Source organism: Lygodium microphyllum, chromosome 16 (assembly GCF_053477565.2).
Source record: "Lygodium microphyllum isolate KBCC chromosome 16, Lygodium_microphyllum_v1.1.10, whole genome shotgun sequence".
NCBI classification, from domain to species: domain Eukaryota; kingdom Viridiplantae; phylum Streptophyta; class Polypodiopsida; order Schizaeales; family Lygodiaceae; genus Lygodium; species Lygodium microphyllum.
The window spans coordinates 120,825,355-120,841,419 of NC_141150.1; the positions used below are offsets into that span (position 1 = coordinate 120,825,355).

A 16,065-nucleotide genomic window follows, 5' to 3' on the forward strand; every position below is an offset into this window, starting at 1 on the left:
ATTCTCTAATCACAAGACCTCCCTATCCATGTCTATCCTAGCAATCTATTGTATCCATCGTCAATAAGAAAGTTGAGGAGAGATTTCATGTCATTGAATGGGGGTCTAGATTTTTTTCAAAGGGTTCATGCCTATAACTTTCCATAGACCCACATACATATGTCCTTTGCTCCATGCATCCTACACAAGTATTTTTCATTGTTAGATAAAGAGAAAGACATGTTTCTCTCATAAGCGACTAGTACTCACAATTAAGCTCAATATGAAGATTGTAGACCACTCTCCTTCTCCAATCATTGACTTATTTCATTTTTCCACAAATATAGAGAAAATAGGTTACCTTTACCAATAGAATATCAATGTTTTATATGAGCTCAAGTAAGGGAAAGAATGCAAAATATAAGCAAATGAATGCAAAATGAGAAGATGATGTAAAATTGTCTCATTTGTTAAAATTTTTGATGAAAAAAAACAAAATATATGAAAATTGAAGCCAAAATATAAAAAGTATATCCTCTTTTTTTGAACTTTTTAGATTATATCTCTCTAAGTTGGGCTAACATTTCTTTAAAAAGAACATTTTTGAGTCCAAAGCAAACCTTATGTGAACTTATGCTTAATGCTTTGCAAGTTGTTGATCCTAAGATACATTAATATTGACACTAGATCAAAGTTCAAATTGATATCATTTAACTAAAAAACAATATGCTAATCACATTATGCACCAATAGGTTATATTGTTTAGAATTAGAACTCAATTCAAAAGGGCATATAAGTGATGGTTTTAAAGTTCTTATACTACTACTTTCTAGCTACCACAAATTAGACAAAATGCATAGTTTAAATATATTCAGGATGGACACACCAACAACTAGATTTATTGAAATGTTGAGATCACATCATGTGTTCATATTGATAAAGAAGTAATATGTAAAGCAAAAGGAGATACAAACAACTCATGTTGTTAGATACATTTTTAATCTTATTGATTTTTTAATCACACCAACTAGGAGGCTTAACATGTGGGTATGTGTTGGATTATGTATTTCACGTTACTCTAACATGGTTTGTAAGAAGAGGAAAGGTGGGAGATCCATCCATGTTAGTAGAATGAATCAAATCGAGCTAAAGTAAGTTTGTAGGGTGATGTTAGACATAAACAATTGGAGATTAGGGATTTGATTGAGAGAATGATCATGCTTATAGGGTGATGAAACATATTCATGTATGCCTTGGGAGATCATACCATCCAATAAATGAAATATGAATGTGCAATGTTGGGCAACTTTCTAATTTATATAGAAAATTTTGATTCTATATCTTTACTTTCAAGGATCGTAAAGTCCTTCAAATCTTGACTTACAAACAAGTAAACCTTCTAGGTACATTCATTACGATGGATGATGCGTATAAAGGATCCTTTGCAAAGTATTCAAAGCCCATGGTGTAGAAGTTTACTATTCCAAGTTAAATTCAAAATCTATTGGAGATTTATACAATTTTACATGCAATACATTTCAAAGAATAATATTACATACCAAACTTTGATAAAAGGCATATGGAATCCAATAATGTGATGATTTTATAATCACTCTATTATTGGCATAGTTCTTATGGGGGTGCATGCAAGTGCATGTAGGCTTTACTCCTTTATAATTAAAATAAAATACATGATATGTTATATAAGTCAACATCATTGTAGATAAAATATTTTAAAATATACTAACATGAATCCTACTCGAATAGCCCTATGTTGAAAGTTTGGCAAATTGTGATCTAGAGAGAGATTTAGCTATACATCTTTACAAGTATTTACATGGCCTTGTGCTTAATGTTTGGCAAGTTTGTGAATGTGGGAAATATTTAGTGAGCCCCAAAATATTACTACACAATGAAACAATGATATTAAAAAATTGCATACACAATTCATAAACTTATGCTTAATACTTTGCAAGTTCTTGATCCTAAGACACATGGTAACCCCTTAGTCAGAGTTTGAGTTAACTTCATTCTAACTAAAAACTCTATGCCAATGATATTATGCATCAAGTGGTACTACTGTACTATACAGAGGAGGGAACAAAAGTAATTAGGGCTCCATTCAAAAGGGTATGGAGTCAATGGTTGTAAAACTCTTATATTACTACTTTTGAGCTAGCACAAATTAGACAAACTATATGATCTAAATAGATTCAAAATGAACACATCAACAATTAGATTAATTCATATATTGTGATCACATTGCAAGTTTAAATCAAGGAAGAAGCAAAATGTAAAGGAAAATGAGATATAAATGACTCATGTTGTCAAATAAATTTTCAATTTTGTTGATGATTTTGTCTAGACCACCAATTGGGAGGCTCAACATACTTAGGTAGGCATATGTTTGGTTATGTATTTTACACATTACTCTAAGGTGGTGTGTAAGAGGGAGGCGGGTGTGGGAGGCACATATGTATTGGTAGAAGGAATCCAATTGAGCTCAAGTAAGTTTGTAGGATCTTAGACACAAGCAATTAGGAATTGGGGACTCAATTAAGAGAGTGAGTGTGTTTGTAGAAATATCTTAGCCATTTAAGCATTTGAGGATTTTGATAATGAGCATGTGGTGGTGGATGCACCATATTGAGGGCCTCTACTCCAAGCATGTTAACCTTGATAAAAGGGTGTTGATGAATGAGCAAGAGTTAGTGGGCACCTATGTACTTAAAGTCAATGGATAGCTGGGACATTTGTATTTTAGGATAATGTAGACATTAAGGTGTTGAGAAATGAGAAAAATTTAGCAAGGAATTAATGATTTTCAAGTTCCTGGGCACCTCTATGCTATAAGTTACCTCACGAAAGGTGGGGCGTGAGGTTGTGTTCCAAGCATGTGGAAGGTCCTTTGGCATAGCTAGTGCATGCTTATGTTTTGGGCAAAGGGAAGAGGAATGGCTAATGGTGTCCAGCGAGTGGTGGGATATGGATTAGAGGGGGCTGGAAGGTGGGAGTGGGAGGGGGGGAGATGGAACGTGGAGGGGTTGTTGGTGAGGGAAAGCTACCTACCTATAAGCGAGGCAAGTTTATATGAGAGTCGAGGTGGCGAGTACGTGTATATAAAGAGAGAGAGAGAGAGAGAGAGAGAGAGAGATGGAGATGATGCGTGCAGATGCGTTAGCGATGTGGTGGTGTGCGAGAAGGTTGTTAGTGGTGGTATGGATGGTGCTGGTGATGTTGATGGTGAGAAGCGGGGGCGGAGGCATGAATATGGCCGCGGCCGCCAAGTGCAGGATCGAAGCTCCCCCGCCACCCGACTTCTCCATGACGGCCCTCTTCCCCAACTCCCGTTTCGACACCGCCTTCTCGGGCGTGGGCTGGGGCAACCCATTCTCCCTCTCTGCCGACCACCTCGAAGTCTCCCTCACCCTCAACACTTCCTCAGGCATGGTTCTTGAGAGAGAGAGAGAGAGAGAGAGAGCATTTCCATCAAATAGGTGTAGCAAAGTTAGTTAAGTTGAATGCATGGTGATGAGAAGGTCTTGGGCTCAACTTTTACATTCCATACAAATTATTGAAAACCTTAGAGAGAGAGACGAAAATGGTAGCCTACAAAATGTACATCTAATCTTGCAAATGTTAACATGTCCCATGGACATAGTGGTTTGATATGTAGGTGTTAAACAAGGGAGAATTGAACCCGTGTTAGTGGGTTAATAAAATAATGACTTGCCAGTAGGGCAACCAAAAGATTTTTGTCACAAAATATTAAATGAGATTATTATTATTGGCACAATTCCACACACCTCATTTACACAATTGCCATGCACTTCCAAGTAGCCTTCCACAACTCCCGTGTATGCTCTAGTCTTTACTTCGATACACCCCTTTTTTTAAAATGTGCCCAGCCAATCGTATTATGTAGTAGCACGGCTTGCATTATCTATAAGGATAGCTACATCTTAAACCTTCATTCCCAAATAATGCTCAATGTGCCTAAAGAAAGGGTATATGGATGTTTGTAAGTCACCCATATACCCTTTCATAAGCAAGTTCATCACCTTCTATCACTTGTGATTATGATATAGTTATTATATCACACCCTTGTTATTGCAATTCTTTTGGTGTTTGCTTTGATGCCACTTCCAACTTTATTTTGCCATGAGACGTTCATGCATAATAGTTTCCCTCTTTTAGGTAATCATTTGGGGTTAGGATATCTTGTTAGCTTGGGCATATTTCATTGATGCATCTTCAAAACATGTTCATTGCACCTTACTTTTTGATAGTATAAACTTCATATAGTGGCATTTCATATATATCTTGGGAATCATATAATCCAATAAACAAAATCCAAAAGTGTCATGATGGCCAACCTTTTAATTAATACAAAAAAAGTAATTTTCATGAAATTGCATCTTTACTTATAACAAGGACTATAATGTCATTTAGTACTTGAATTGGAAATATCTAAAGACTTCTATACAAATCTACCCTCCCAAATTGAGCATATTCTTAAACAAATTTCTCCTAGCTAATCTTATATGCAAATCTTTCCTCCAAATTGAGCATATTCTTAAACAAAATTTCCCTCTAAGTTGCATTGGCTTTTTTGTCAATCCTTTTTTAATGCAAAAAGTTTGATTCATATATTATTTAGCAAAATGAATATGTACATCATCCTTGGCAAGGCCTATTTTTGCTTGAAAATGATAGCTAAATTTGTTTTGATCATGAAGAATGATACGCATATTCTTTTTCACTAATGTTGTTCGATCATTTAGGTGACATCCTTTGGGTCTGAATAGATTGAGTTGCATGAGTCAGTTGATTCTTTATGCTTTGAATACATCTTCTATTGATAGTCATGTAGTTTGATTGATACATGAAATGCATTCAGGTGCTGGTTTCAAATCACAAGGAACTTACCTACATGGATTTTTCAGTGCTGCCATAAAGTTGCCGACTAACAAAAATACAGCTGGGGTTATTACAACTTTCTATGTGGGTTTTTGTATAAACTTTCAGAACCCTCAAAGGACAAGTGAATACATTAATAAACTTATTAATTGGTATCTCTCATTTCTATATAAACTTTTGGAGCCTTTAATTGATGAAAAGCTAAATTATATAACTTTATAATTAGGATTCTTTTTCTAAATCTTTGATGTTGAATGTAGGCATCAAATTCAGATATGTACCCAAACGAACATGATGAGATAGATTTTGAGTTTCTAGGAAGAATTCCTGGTGAAGACTACATACTTCAAACAAACATATATGTGAACAACAGTGTAAAGACTGGGAGAGAGCAAAGAATTCGCCTTTGGTTTGATCCTACAGCTGACTACCATGACTATAGTATCCTATGGACAACCGACCACATTGTGTAAGTTAATTATTCTTATCCATTTTTAATCATGTCATATATACAACATGCATACATGTACATGTGCACGACAACAATAATTTTGTTCCAAACAAAAAATCTATAGCTAGATTACACACTCATTAGACACACGGTGCACACACTATGCACTCACAATTACACTAGACACACATATTTGAATGACTATATGCATCAAAAGCCTAGTATATAGTCATTTATCAAATAATCAATCGGTTTTCCACATTTGAAGCTTATATATGCCAAGTATATTCTTTTGTGATCTAGTGTATAATTTAAATAGGGTTGAAAGAAATATTTCCTTGATACATATAGTTCAAGAAAAATATATTCATTACATGAATGACATGGAAACACTTGGATACAAATTTATCATAAGACAATTTGTGAAAAACTTAAACAAGCCCATATGTACCTATTGCACATATTTTGATAGACATGAATTGAAAGCATTCTCGATGCATTTAGCATGGGAAAATCATTCTAGGTCATAATGACATGGAAGACTCCTTGAATATGTAGAAAGGTGAATCAATTGGAACTACGTGAGAGCTACACATATACATAGAGACATGAATCCATACTATGCAAGCATAAATTCACATGCATACTATGAATATGATGTAGAAAGGTGAACCAATTGGAACTACATGAGAACTACACATATACATAGAGACATGAATCCATACCATGCAAATATAAACTCACACACATACTACACATGACCTAGATACAAAGCACATCCATACTTGTAAACATATATAAAAAACATAATAATATAGGCATCCATACACAAACCACTAAGATTACTATAAATGCATACATGCATGGATACACACATGTATGCATACATAGATGCGCATGTACATGCATATGCTATGCCCACGAATACATTCATGGATGGATCTCAAACATTGCAAAAGATGAATGCAAAGGAATTTAGTGCACATTAACAATAACACTTGATTCAATGTTATCTTTAGCATTTGTATTAATGTACTCCTGAGAGCTTAATTCTCACCTTCTACTCTATTATGCTCTTAATTCTTTACATGGAACTTATGATCATTTCAAACAAGTCGTTGCTTCACATTCATTCTATCTTTTGCTATAGTCAATTCCCATAGATTGTTGGCTATATTCAGGAAGCAATTATTTGATTTTAGCAATTCGTATATTGTTTTACTTTTGATCTTGAAGCTTAAGATAATAAAATATAAGGCAATGATCAGTGTGACATTATTATTGGCCTTCTCTAATGTTGAAATATCATGTATTATATATGAAATTCTCATTTTTGAGTAGAATTTTGGGTTCTACCTATAAGGAACCATCCATATAACATGTGTTCCACCCTTTTACTTATTGTTCTTTTTCTCAAGAAACTTAAAAAACACCTTCTATAAATGGAATACTATTAATTCATCCAAATTTTGTGAAGTAAAATAGCCCTTCTATTGATCACATGTGGTAGACTTACATCTTTTAATGTGTGCTAACACTCCTCAAGGACATAGTTACACAAACATATCTACTTTCTTCTATGCATACAGGTTGTACGTGGATGATATACCCATACGAGAATTTGTAAATGTTGATCAATTTCCAAAAAAGCCAATGTCCCTATATGGTACAATTTGGGATGGATCAGACTGGGCAACAGATGGAGGAAGATATAAAGTTAACTACACTTACGCTCCATTTGTTGCGAAGTATGCCAATCTAATTCTAAATGGTTGTGTAGTCAAACAAGATAACACCCCTAATCCTCCACTAGATTGTGCTAATGAGTTTATACACAAAGTACATCGAAAGATGACTCGTCATCAAAAGAAAGTGATGAACTGGGTGCAAGAGCATTATTCTACCTATGATTATTGTACAGACAACCAAAGGTACCCAAATTCTCTTCCTGAGTGTGCAAGGTCTCTAGAAGAAAAAATCAAGTTTTGTAATGACAAGGAACTTTGATTGAATGTTAATGAGATTTGTAAGTGCATCTCTTTTACAGATGTAGCATTTGATATGAAGATGATATGTTTTGCAATTGGTTTTCGATGTCTCTTTGTGCCCAGTTTGAATTATTATCAGTTCATAATGTTTATATGATCACTTATTTCTCAATTAATGATTTTGGAATCTAGAAAATGTTTTCAATGAAGATTTTTTTTTTGCTTGATGTAGTAAGGGTGACATGTAACAATAAAGCATAAATTGGGGAGGTGATGGTACAAAATTGGCCATATAAGCTTATGATGAGAGTCCTTCTCTTAGATTTTGAGTATAAGTCCTACCTAATGGACTAGCTTGTCCTCTTAAAGAAATGTGATGAAAAAGTATGAAGAATTATCTATTGGACTCAATCTATATAACCTAGAAAAATAATAAAGAACATCTTTTTGTATTATAAGGATGTAACATTCAAAATGATTTTACTTTTTGAAGTTTAAGTTTGGAGTTTAACAATTAAAGTAAGCATACTCACCAAGCATCTTTTTGCCCTTTTTTTTTGCCAAGGGTGCAGATATTAACATTATCCAAGCTATAAAGTTCCATTGCAAATGCCTTATATTATTAAGAAGTATCAAGTTAAAGTGCTTGTAATTCCTTTTCAAGTTTCTTAAGGTCAATGGCTCAATCAAGCATGGTTGCTAAGCACATATTTTTATTGTTTGTCTAATTTTGTTTGATTCACATGATGATAATGTTCACCTCTTTATCTAGGTGGTAAGATATGTGTATCACTACATAGCTTTTTGTATATTGTGTAACCTTGATATAACTTGTCAAACGAATTCAAGTTAAATGGATTGTACTTGTTCATGTTTAAGCATCTTCTTTGGATGCTTCCATCGTTAAGGTGGGAGCAAAGAAATTTAAGGGAGATAAAAATTCTTGCTTATATAAGCCTTAAAAGCAAATCAACTCTTTCACTCAACCATTGATTTTGCATACTAGGCACTAAAATATGATTGGGTCCCTATTGCTTATAAAGAAAGTCAAAAAATTTGAACCAAAATTTGATTCTCAATCATGTATAATATTCTCCTTGTGATCACGAAGTCCAAACATCTCATTCACAAAAACTTGAGAAATATTTCAAAGTAATAGGCTTTCTTGATAGGGATAAGAGGTGTAAGCATTGTTAGCATATACATCATGACTATGAGATTATCTTCCTTGCACAGTTGGGGTCATGATAGATTTCCACCATTTCATCTGAGAAATATCTAATAGATGGAGTGATATACAACCTATTTGGAAGTAAAGGATATCTATGATTGGCAAGAAAACCTTTGATCTTGGTCTTCTCCTTCTCATTAGATAATTCTTGTTGAACCATGGCTATAAGTGTCTTTATTTGGAGTCAAATGGAATGACCTAATTTGACTAACAGTAGAGCAAGGTTATTTGGCATATTAGAGATCATTTTAACCTTGGATCTCTAATGGGATGTACCGTCATCTTCAATTTGGAAATACAAGATTGAGAAAGGACTTGCAATTGATTAAGTATTAGCCCACAAGATTCTCGTCTCCTAGATAGGATTTTTATGTTGAAATAAAATGTGTAAAAACATTTGGAATATCTTAGTGACTCCTCTCAAAGGAGCTCAAAAATACAGAATGGAAAGCTTTTGGGTGTTATTACAACTTAGGAGATTCCTCTCAAAGAAGCCTAAAATGAACACTTAAAACATTTAATTCTTTTTTAGGCTAGATATATTTTAGAATTGCATAGAAAACTTGCACTTTTCTATCATTTAACTTATGATAATAAGATAATTAGAAAAAATTCAAGAATTTCATAGTTTCTAATCAAGAGGGTAAATTTTTTTCTATTATTTAGCTTCTTTGATCACTTACAAAAAATTGTCCATGAAGCTTACATAGTCAAAATTCTTTATGAAAGTTCTAGACCTTTGGTAAGGATCCATGGCATAGATCAAAGTTATAAAGTTATTAAAGTAGTAATAGTAGGATCCTCATAAATTTATACACACTATAATGAATTATCAAGCATTTGAGTTTCAACTAAGTTGGTCCCATTACTAAATGAGGTTGACAATACATCATCCTTGCTTTTGTCAATACTACCACTACTAAGTTATTATGGTATTATGGTTGAATGATAAGACCAACACACTCATAGAAGTGGAATGCACATTATCTATGTTTTGGCTAAGAGAACTATTTATGTAGCAAGCTCAATGTAAAGGGAATGTAAGCTTACTTGTAACTCATAAGAACACATATGAGATTCAATAACTAGACACATAGAAGTGGCATTACATGCTTATACTTAGGTGGAGTAATCACATTCTTGCTTATTGTGGAGCCATAGAAATATTAGAAATAAATGGTACATGCCAATTAATTACTTAATAATGACCTACTCATCCTTTCTCATACTTGGGGACTATTCCATAAGAACTATCTAGAGTCTTTCAAATGATTTGTACTTTTTTCCTTAGGCTAGATTAAGAGTTAGAGTTTTGCATTAACGTGTGAGTATCTCTCTTCATGCATGAATGTATTATTGTCATAACAAATCATTTGGAGTATTCATGTTTTAATCGAAAACATTTTCAAGATTATTGCCACAAAGTGTTTGCATGTTCCTCTTTATAAAAATCATTGGTTTAAGTATGCCCTTTTGTATAAGCCTTTCCAATGATATAATTAACAAATTTCAAGATTATATTTCGAAGAAGCAAAAAAAAAGTATGATAATTTGGGTGAAATTGACATGCTACAATAAATGAAACATATACCAGTGACTCATGATGAAAATCCAATAGAAGTATATACAAAAAATATATAAATATTAGGCCACACCATCAATATTATGTGTTAAAATATTTCCTAAAACAAGCTTGTTGGTATATGCACACGTGTCAATATCTTTGTCATTATATAGCAACATACATACTCATGTGCATTACAATGGTTTTAGTATTCCAATATTTTCAAAGAAATTTGTCATGTACATATATTACGTGCATGAAATGTTTTTAAAATGAAGTATATGCCCCCTATAATACCCCTAAAGTTATAAAAGTAGATTCTTGTTGTCCATGTCTGCTACCTTGTTAGATGTGGATTGGGTTGGATATTTCCTATATAATAGCTCAAAGACTAATAGAAGCAGTTGAATTGAAACAATATAAAAAAAGTAGTTGAATGTATTGATTAACATAAAATACATTCAAATACATTTAATACAATCTTGTAGTGTTCCTATTTAATGAATTCAGATGGTGTGTATTTTTGGTAGTCAATTAGAAGGTAATTAAAAGGGCAAGGCTTCCATTCAAAACACCATTGGAATAATAAAAAAATCATAACCTTGAACTACTTGAGTTTACATTGTAGGGGAAGTTTTGTCTCAAACCCACACGAATCAATCAAAAACTAGTCCTAAATTAATACTATGGTCTCTTATCCTCATTATCTACTATTAGATTTGAGGTGACTACTTTACCATCATCCCTAATTTGAAATGAACCATTGTTGCACTTGGTTCAAAGAGAGTGAGGACCAAGGGACATTATATGCATCAATCCCTCTACCCATAAGGTGTAGTCTCATCTCTCAAATTGAAGCAAACCATCAGCGCATTGGTTCAAAGAGAATGAGAAATGAGGGGGCGTGATATACATCGATCCCTCTACCTATAAGGTATAGTCTCAACTTTAACCCACCAAGTTCGCTCTCAACTAGCATCAAGGCATTCTAGGAGATCCATTTGAGATCCTTTGGGTGTAAGCTGGTCCTAGAAGGCCTAAGGAATTATAGCAAGAGCCCCTTGGCTCCTTGGCGTCTCCTAGTAAAACAAGTCCCTATACAGAGATCTCTTGCATCTATTGTTGATCCTAGCATCTAGAGTGATAAATCCAGCTTCTTGGTGAAGAGCTAGCACAAATAACCTTAGGGAAGGTCTCATGAGCACATCCAAGAATTAACCTATGTTAGATCAATTATTTCTTAGAATCCACAAATAGTTCAAATATCCCTTTCATTGCGACAAGCAATATGATAAGTTTACTTATGCATAAGTGTTTTCCTAGCTTTGAGCGTATAAGAATAGGTTTTGCTTGATTTAAGTCACGGTTCTTGATCTTGAGTCTTGGCTCTTGTCAATGAGATGCTTCTATTTCAAGAATTGAAGGTTTTCTTTTTAGAAAGGTCAAAGTTGCAATGAAGGGGAAATAGACATTATTTTAGAGAGAGAAAATACTAATCATCTTGACTTTAGTATAAGATGTAAGAGGATTAAATTTTCAATCATTTAATTAATAATACAAGATCCTCTTCATCTCTAAGCTACTCCTTCAGTTTCCATGGCTTCCTCCTTGTTCTCTTTCTTCTTTCTATATTTCTCTCTCTACTTCTAGTCTTTCGCTCTCCTCGGCTAGGCCCTCTTCTCTGCATAGCCTTTCTCTCACCTCCTTGTCTCTTTTCCATCTCATAAAATCCAAGAAAGAAAGTACATAAGACATATGCAATGTAGTTGAGGTGGTTTACACGAAGCAAAGCTAATATCCAATATAATAGCCTCATGAGAGATGAGAATGATAGTATTCAAATACACAGAGACCAACAATGGGAAATTAACATAACTTCATAAACTAAATGACAACATAAATACAAGAGGGAGGCATTACTACTATCAATGATCATGACTCAAGACATACACTAGGGATAGCTCTCAATTGCTGTTCTAGCAACCAGGCTACTAGTCAAGGTTGTGAACTATCAAAACAATCACTAGGTTGAGTATCAACTATATGTGAACTGTTGAAACAACCAATTGCCCACTATCCAAAAGACCATGAGCCCCTTGCTCGAGCAAGTCTCTCCCTTTTGTAGCTTGCTATACCAACTACAATATTCTCTTGGACCATGTGATATGATAATGGCCATAACTACCACTGCAGTTGTTTGCTCATCAATGTATCACTAGTCATCTTGCTTTTAACACTACTAATTGTCATTGCCCTACATTAGCACATACGGTGGACTTGAATCCACCAGGTTATTTGCTGATATCACCTTCATCCTTAGTATGAGTGCATTGTCTTGCTGGATCTGGACTTGGAGTGGATACAGGGCAATGGGAGCTAGACTCAAAGGAGGGATGGGAGGAAGTAAGGGGTGGGGTGAGTTGGGGTTTGGTGGAGACTAGAGGCAAGGTACTATTGGACCAAGTAGTTGGGGTTGTAGCAGAGGGAGAAGATTATACTGCAAGTGGTACTATTATAGCCAAAAATCGATACAAGTCCAGAGTGAAGGTTGTGGCACATTATGAAATATTAGGTTGGCTGTGGGCCTTTCCAAGTAAAGCGCTCCTAGTTAGATTAGTTGCTAGAGCTAATCACAGTCAAATGTGATGTGGGTGAGGCAGTTATGCAAGCCATAAATTTCTTGTTTGTGCAAGGATTCATGACTTAGGAGTGCATGGATGTGGTGCCAATATTTCAAGAATAAGGTTTCAAACTTGGCAAGGCAAGCTCGGAGTTGGGTAATGTTTTCCAACTTCAAGATATCCTGATTGGGAGAGAAGGGGACTTTGGAGGATGGATCATTAGGGTTAGGATCTCTGCTTCCTTGATTTGTGCCTAGATTGTTAGGATCTGGGGATTCTTCTCCATGATCCTTGCATGGTTCTTTCTTAGCTTTGGCTCACACAGTGAGGTGGATCTGCAAGCCATCCATTTCTTATTTGTGTAAGGATTCGGTACTTAGGAGTGCATGGATGTGGTGCCAATATTTCAAGGAATAAGGTTTCAAACTTAGCAAGGCAAGCCCAGAGCCGGGTAATGTTTGCCAACTTCATGATATCCTGATTGGGAGAGAAGGGATATTCAGAGGGTGGATCATTAGGGTTAGGATCTCTGCCTCCTTGATTCGTGCCTAGATTGTTAGGATTTGGGGATTCTTCTCCATGATCCTTGCATGGTTCTTTCTTAGCTTTGACTCGTGGCTAGAGGCAAGTGCTTTAGTGGTGTTTTGGTGGAGGGAAAATTGGGTCCAGGTCAATAAAATCTTGACTAGGACATGAAGTGGGCATTCCGATGTGGAGTGTGGTGACAAGTTTAAATGTGATAGCGGAGCCTGAAATTGAGTGTGAGTAAGACAAGGCTGAACTAGCAAGGGCATTTTACCTTGCGACTGGTAGACATGTGGATTGATAGTAATCTGTGGTTGGGAAAAAGAGGCAGACTGGGCATCTGTGCCTAACTCATTTAGTTTGTCAGGCAGGGATGGAAGCTTGGAGTAGGGATCATACATGGAGGCATGGAGTTCACGATTTAGATTTTCCCAGCAGTCAAGCCACTCCTTCTCATAATCCCACTAGAGTTCCTTAATGGTCTCTAGATTGAGTAGTGCAAACCATCCGGTTGCTTTAGACTTATTGCATGTGTGTGAATGAAGGAATTTTCCTTCTCCACTTGTTGTGCTCTATTTTGGATGTCATTTGCAAAGGTCAGTAGCACTTGTGGGCATGCCTCCAACCTTTGCCAAGGTTTGTAGAGGGTGGTATTGGCTTGCTTGGGACACTTAGTGGTGAGCTCTTGATGTTGATGCTACTTCCAAGTCAAGAACCCATTGATCATTTGAGGAATTTAGCAAACTGTGGCCAAAATATTGGGTTGTGGTCAAGCTAGGCCATTTTGAAGGTAGCTTGGTAAAAAGAGGGATAACTAGACTTAATTGGCACAATAACCTTTGGGAAATCAATGCTCACTATCAAGTTTAGTTTAGTAAATGACAATGTTGAATTTGTACTTCTAGGGTTACTATGAAACACATAAATAGAAATTGGCAAGGTCAATTAAGAGGGAAGATGAGTTAAAAATTTGGCATGTAATCAAGTCTAAATTCGTGCTGCATAATCAAAATCAATTTTAGGAATGTGCAACCACAAGATTGTAAGGTCCAAGACCCTTCCAAGGGTGGCTAGATACATCATAGTTAGATCCATGGCAAAGACAAAACTGTCTTCCATAATATCTAGCATTAGGCAAATGGACACATCCAAGTGACAATGGAGCTTGACTCTATGTTAGAAACCTCAACCTCTATTAGGTTTATATTGGAAAGGTCTACCTATAGTGAGACCAACGTCAAAACATCCTTGCTTGCACACAATTCAGCATAGCTTGCACTGTTTTCACAGGCCTAGACCTCGGGTAAGTTACTTATGAATATATGTGTGTGTCACGTGGGTTCAAAATAATGTACCTTTAAAATACCATTTATATATATTTTTAAATACAAAAGGGTGTAATATAAAGGGGCTATTTACAGATTGAATAGAAAAGGGTTATGTTTTATTTTAAAAAAATCATAGATAAGGATATTTATAGCTAGGCCTTGAACGCACGTGATGTAGAGGGCATACATATAGTAACTTCCTTGAGGCCTAGATAGCACTCTAACCATCATGCTTTCCTGCTCCAAGTTGTATAGCTCCTTCCAATTGTGAGAAAGAAAGTATAGGTTCATCATGTCTACATCTTGCCAGCACAAGAGTAATAAGTCCTCCATCCATAAGAACAACTACAATAATGTTGAGGGGCTACAACATGCTTTATATTGTTTGCCATTAGCCTTGACAAATCTTCCTTGGAAACATGAATGCTCACTCTAAGATTAATGAACCATTATTCTTAGTTTTAATGCTGAAATATCCAAGACAACAACTTAGAAGATCAAACTTCATATTCCATCCTAGGCCTATCATCATTCTAATAGGTGTTTGATATAGAGGGCATACATATAGTAACTTCCTCGAGGCCTAGATAGCACTCTAACCATCATGCTTTCCTGCTCCAAGCTGTATAGCTCCTTCCAATTGTGAGAAAGAAAGTATAGGTCCATCATGTCTACATCTTGCCAGCACAAGAGTAATAAGTCCTCCATCCATAAGAACAACTACAATAATGTTGAGGGGCTACAACATGCTTTATATTGTTTGCCATTAGCCTTGACAAATCTTCCTTGGAAACATTAATGCTCACTCTAAGCTTAATGAACCATTATTCTTAGTTTTAATGCTGAAATATCCAAGACAACAACTTAGAAGATCAAACTTCATATTCCATCCTAGGCCTATCATCATTCTAATAGGTGTTTGTGGTCACATCAAGACTTTATGGCTTACATAGAAGGATCTATACATTGATTTGAGCAATTATCTTCATTGAAGCACGCATTGATGCCAGGAGGCATATTCCACGGTGGATTCCGTGAGGTTTTACGGTGGATTCCGTAAACTTAGATGACCGGGGCTCATACACAAAGAAGATTCTTTGTGCGAGAAGTTGATGGGGACGCCTGTCCTTTTCGGGCGTTTCATTAATTTAGTGTGTACATGGGTGATTCCATAGCGGGTGATTCCGCAAAATGCATATTAAATTAATAAACGTTTATGAGTTTAGAGTGCGCACTCGTAATAAATTAAGGTTAGGATTTATTTCTAACCAGTTGATTTATTTATGTAGCTGAAGACTGCTAGGTATTCACTTTTGTCGGTTTAATTGTGTTATTTTACTAACGATTGTGAATGCTTCAGTTGATGTGTAGAGATAGCAGCAGTGGCGGAGGAAAGCATTGGAGTCTAGCGGGTTTTCAATCTTTGGACTATATTTTGATAGGCGCCACGCCTATATT

General features: G+C 35.4%; 1 protein-coding gene across 1 annotated transcript; it reads left to right on the forward strand.

Moving 5' to 3' along the window:
• Positions 1-3,135: 3,135 nt before the first annotated feature.
• On the forward strand, positions 3,136-7,414 carry LOC148023314 (putative xyloglucan endotransglucosylase/hydrolase protein 28). Its single transcript, XM_087695202.1, has 4 exons — positions 3,136-3,424; positions 4,880-4,983; positions 5,160-5,368; positions 6,940-7,414. The coding sequence occupies exons 1-4, from the start codon at positions 3,139-3,141 to the stop codon at positions 7,355-7,357; spliced, it is 1,017 nt and encodes a 338-aa protein (XP_087551328.1). The 5' UTR covers positions 3,136-3,138; the 3' UTR covers positions 7,358-7,414.
• Positions 7,415-16,065: the final 8,651 nt, after the last annotated feature.

What these genes read in the sequence shown, in the direction of transcription:
- LOC148023314 (XM_087695202.1), top strand. Translation starts at nt 3,139, where the DNA reads ATGATGCGTGCAGATGCGTTAGCGATGTGGTGGTGTGCGAGAAGGTTG. An exon ending in CACCCTCAACACTTCCTCAG is followed by an intron (nt 3,425 to 4,879) that starts GCATGGTTCTTG and finishes AAATGCATTCAG; the next exon opens with GTGCTGGTTTCAAATCACAA. An exon ending in GGGTTATTACAACTTTCTAT is followed by an intron (nt 4,984 to 5,159) that starts GTGGGTTTTTGT and finishes TGTTGAATGTAG; the next exon opens with GCATCAAATTCAGATATGTA.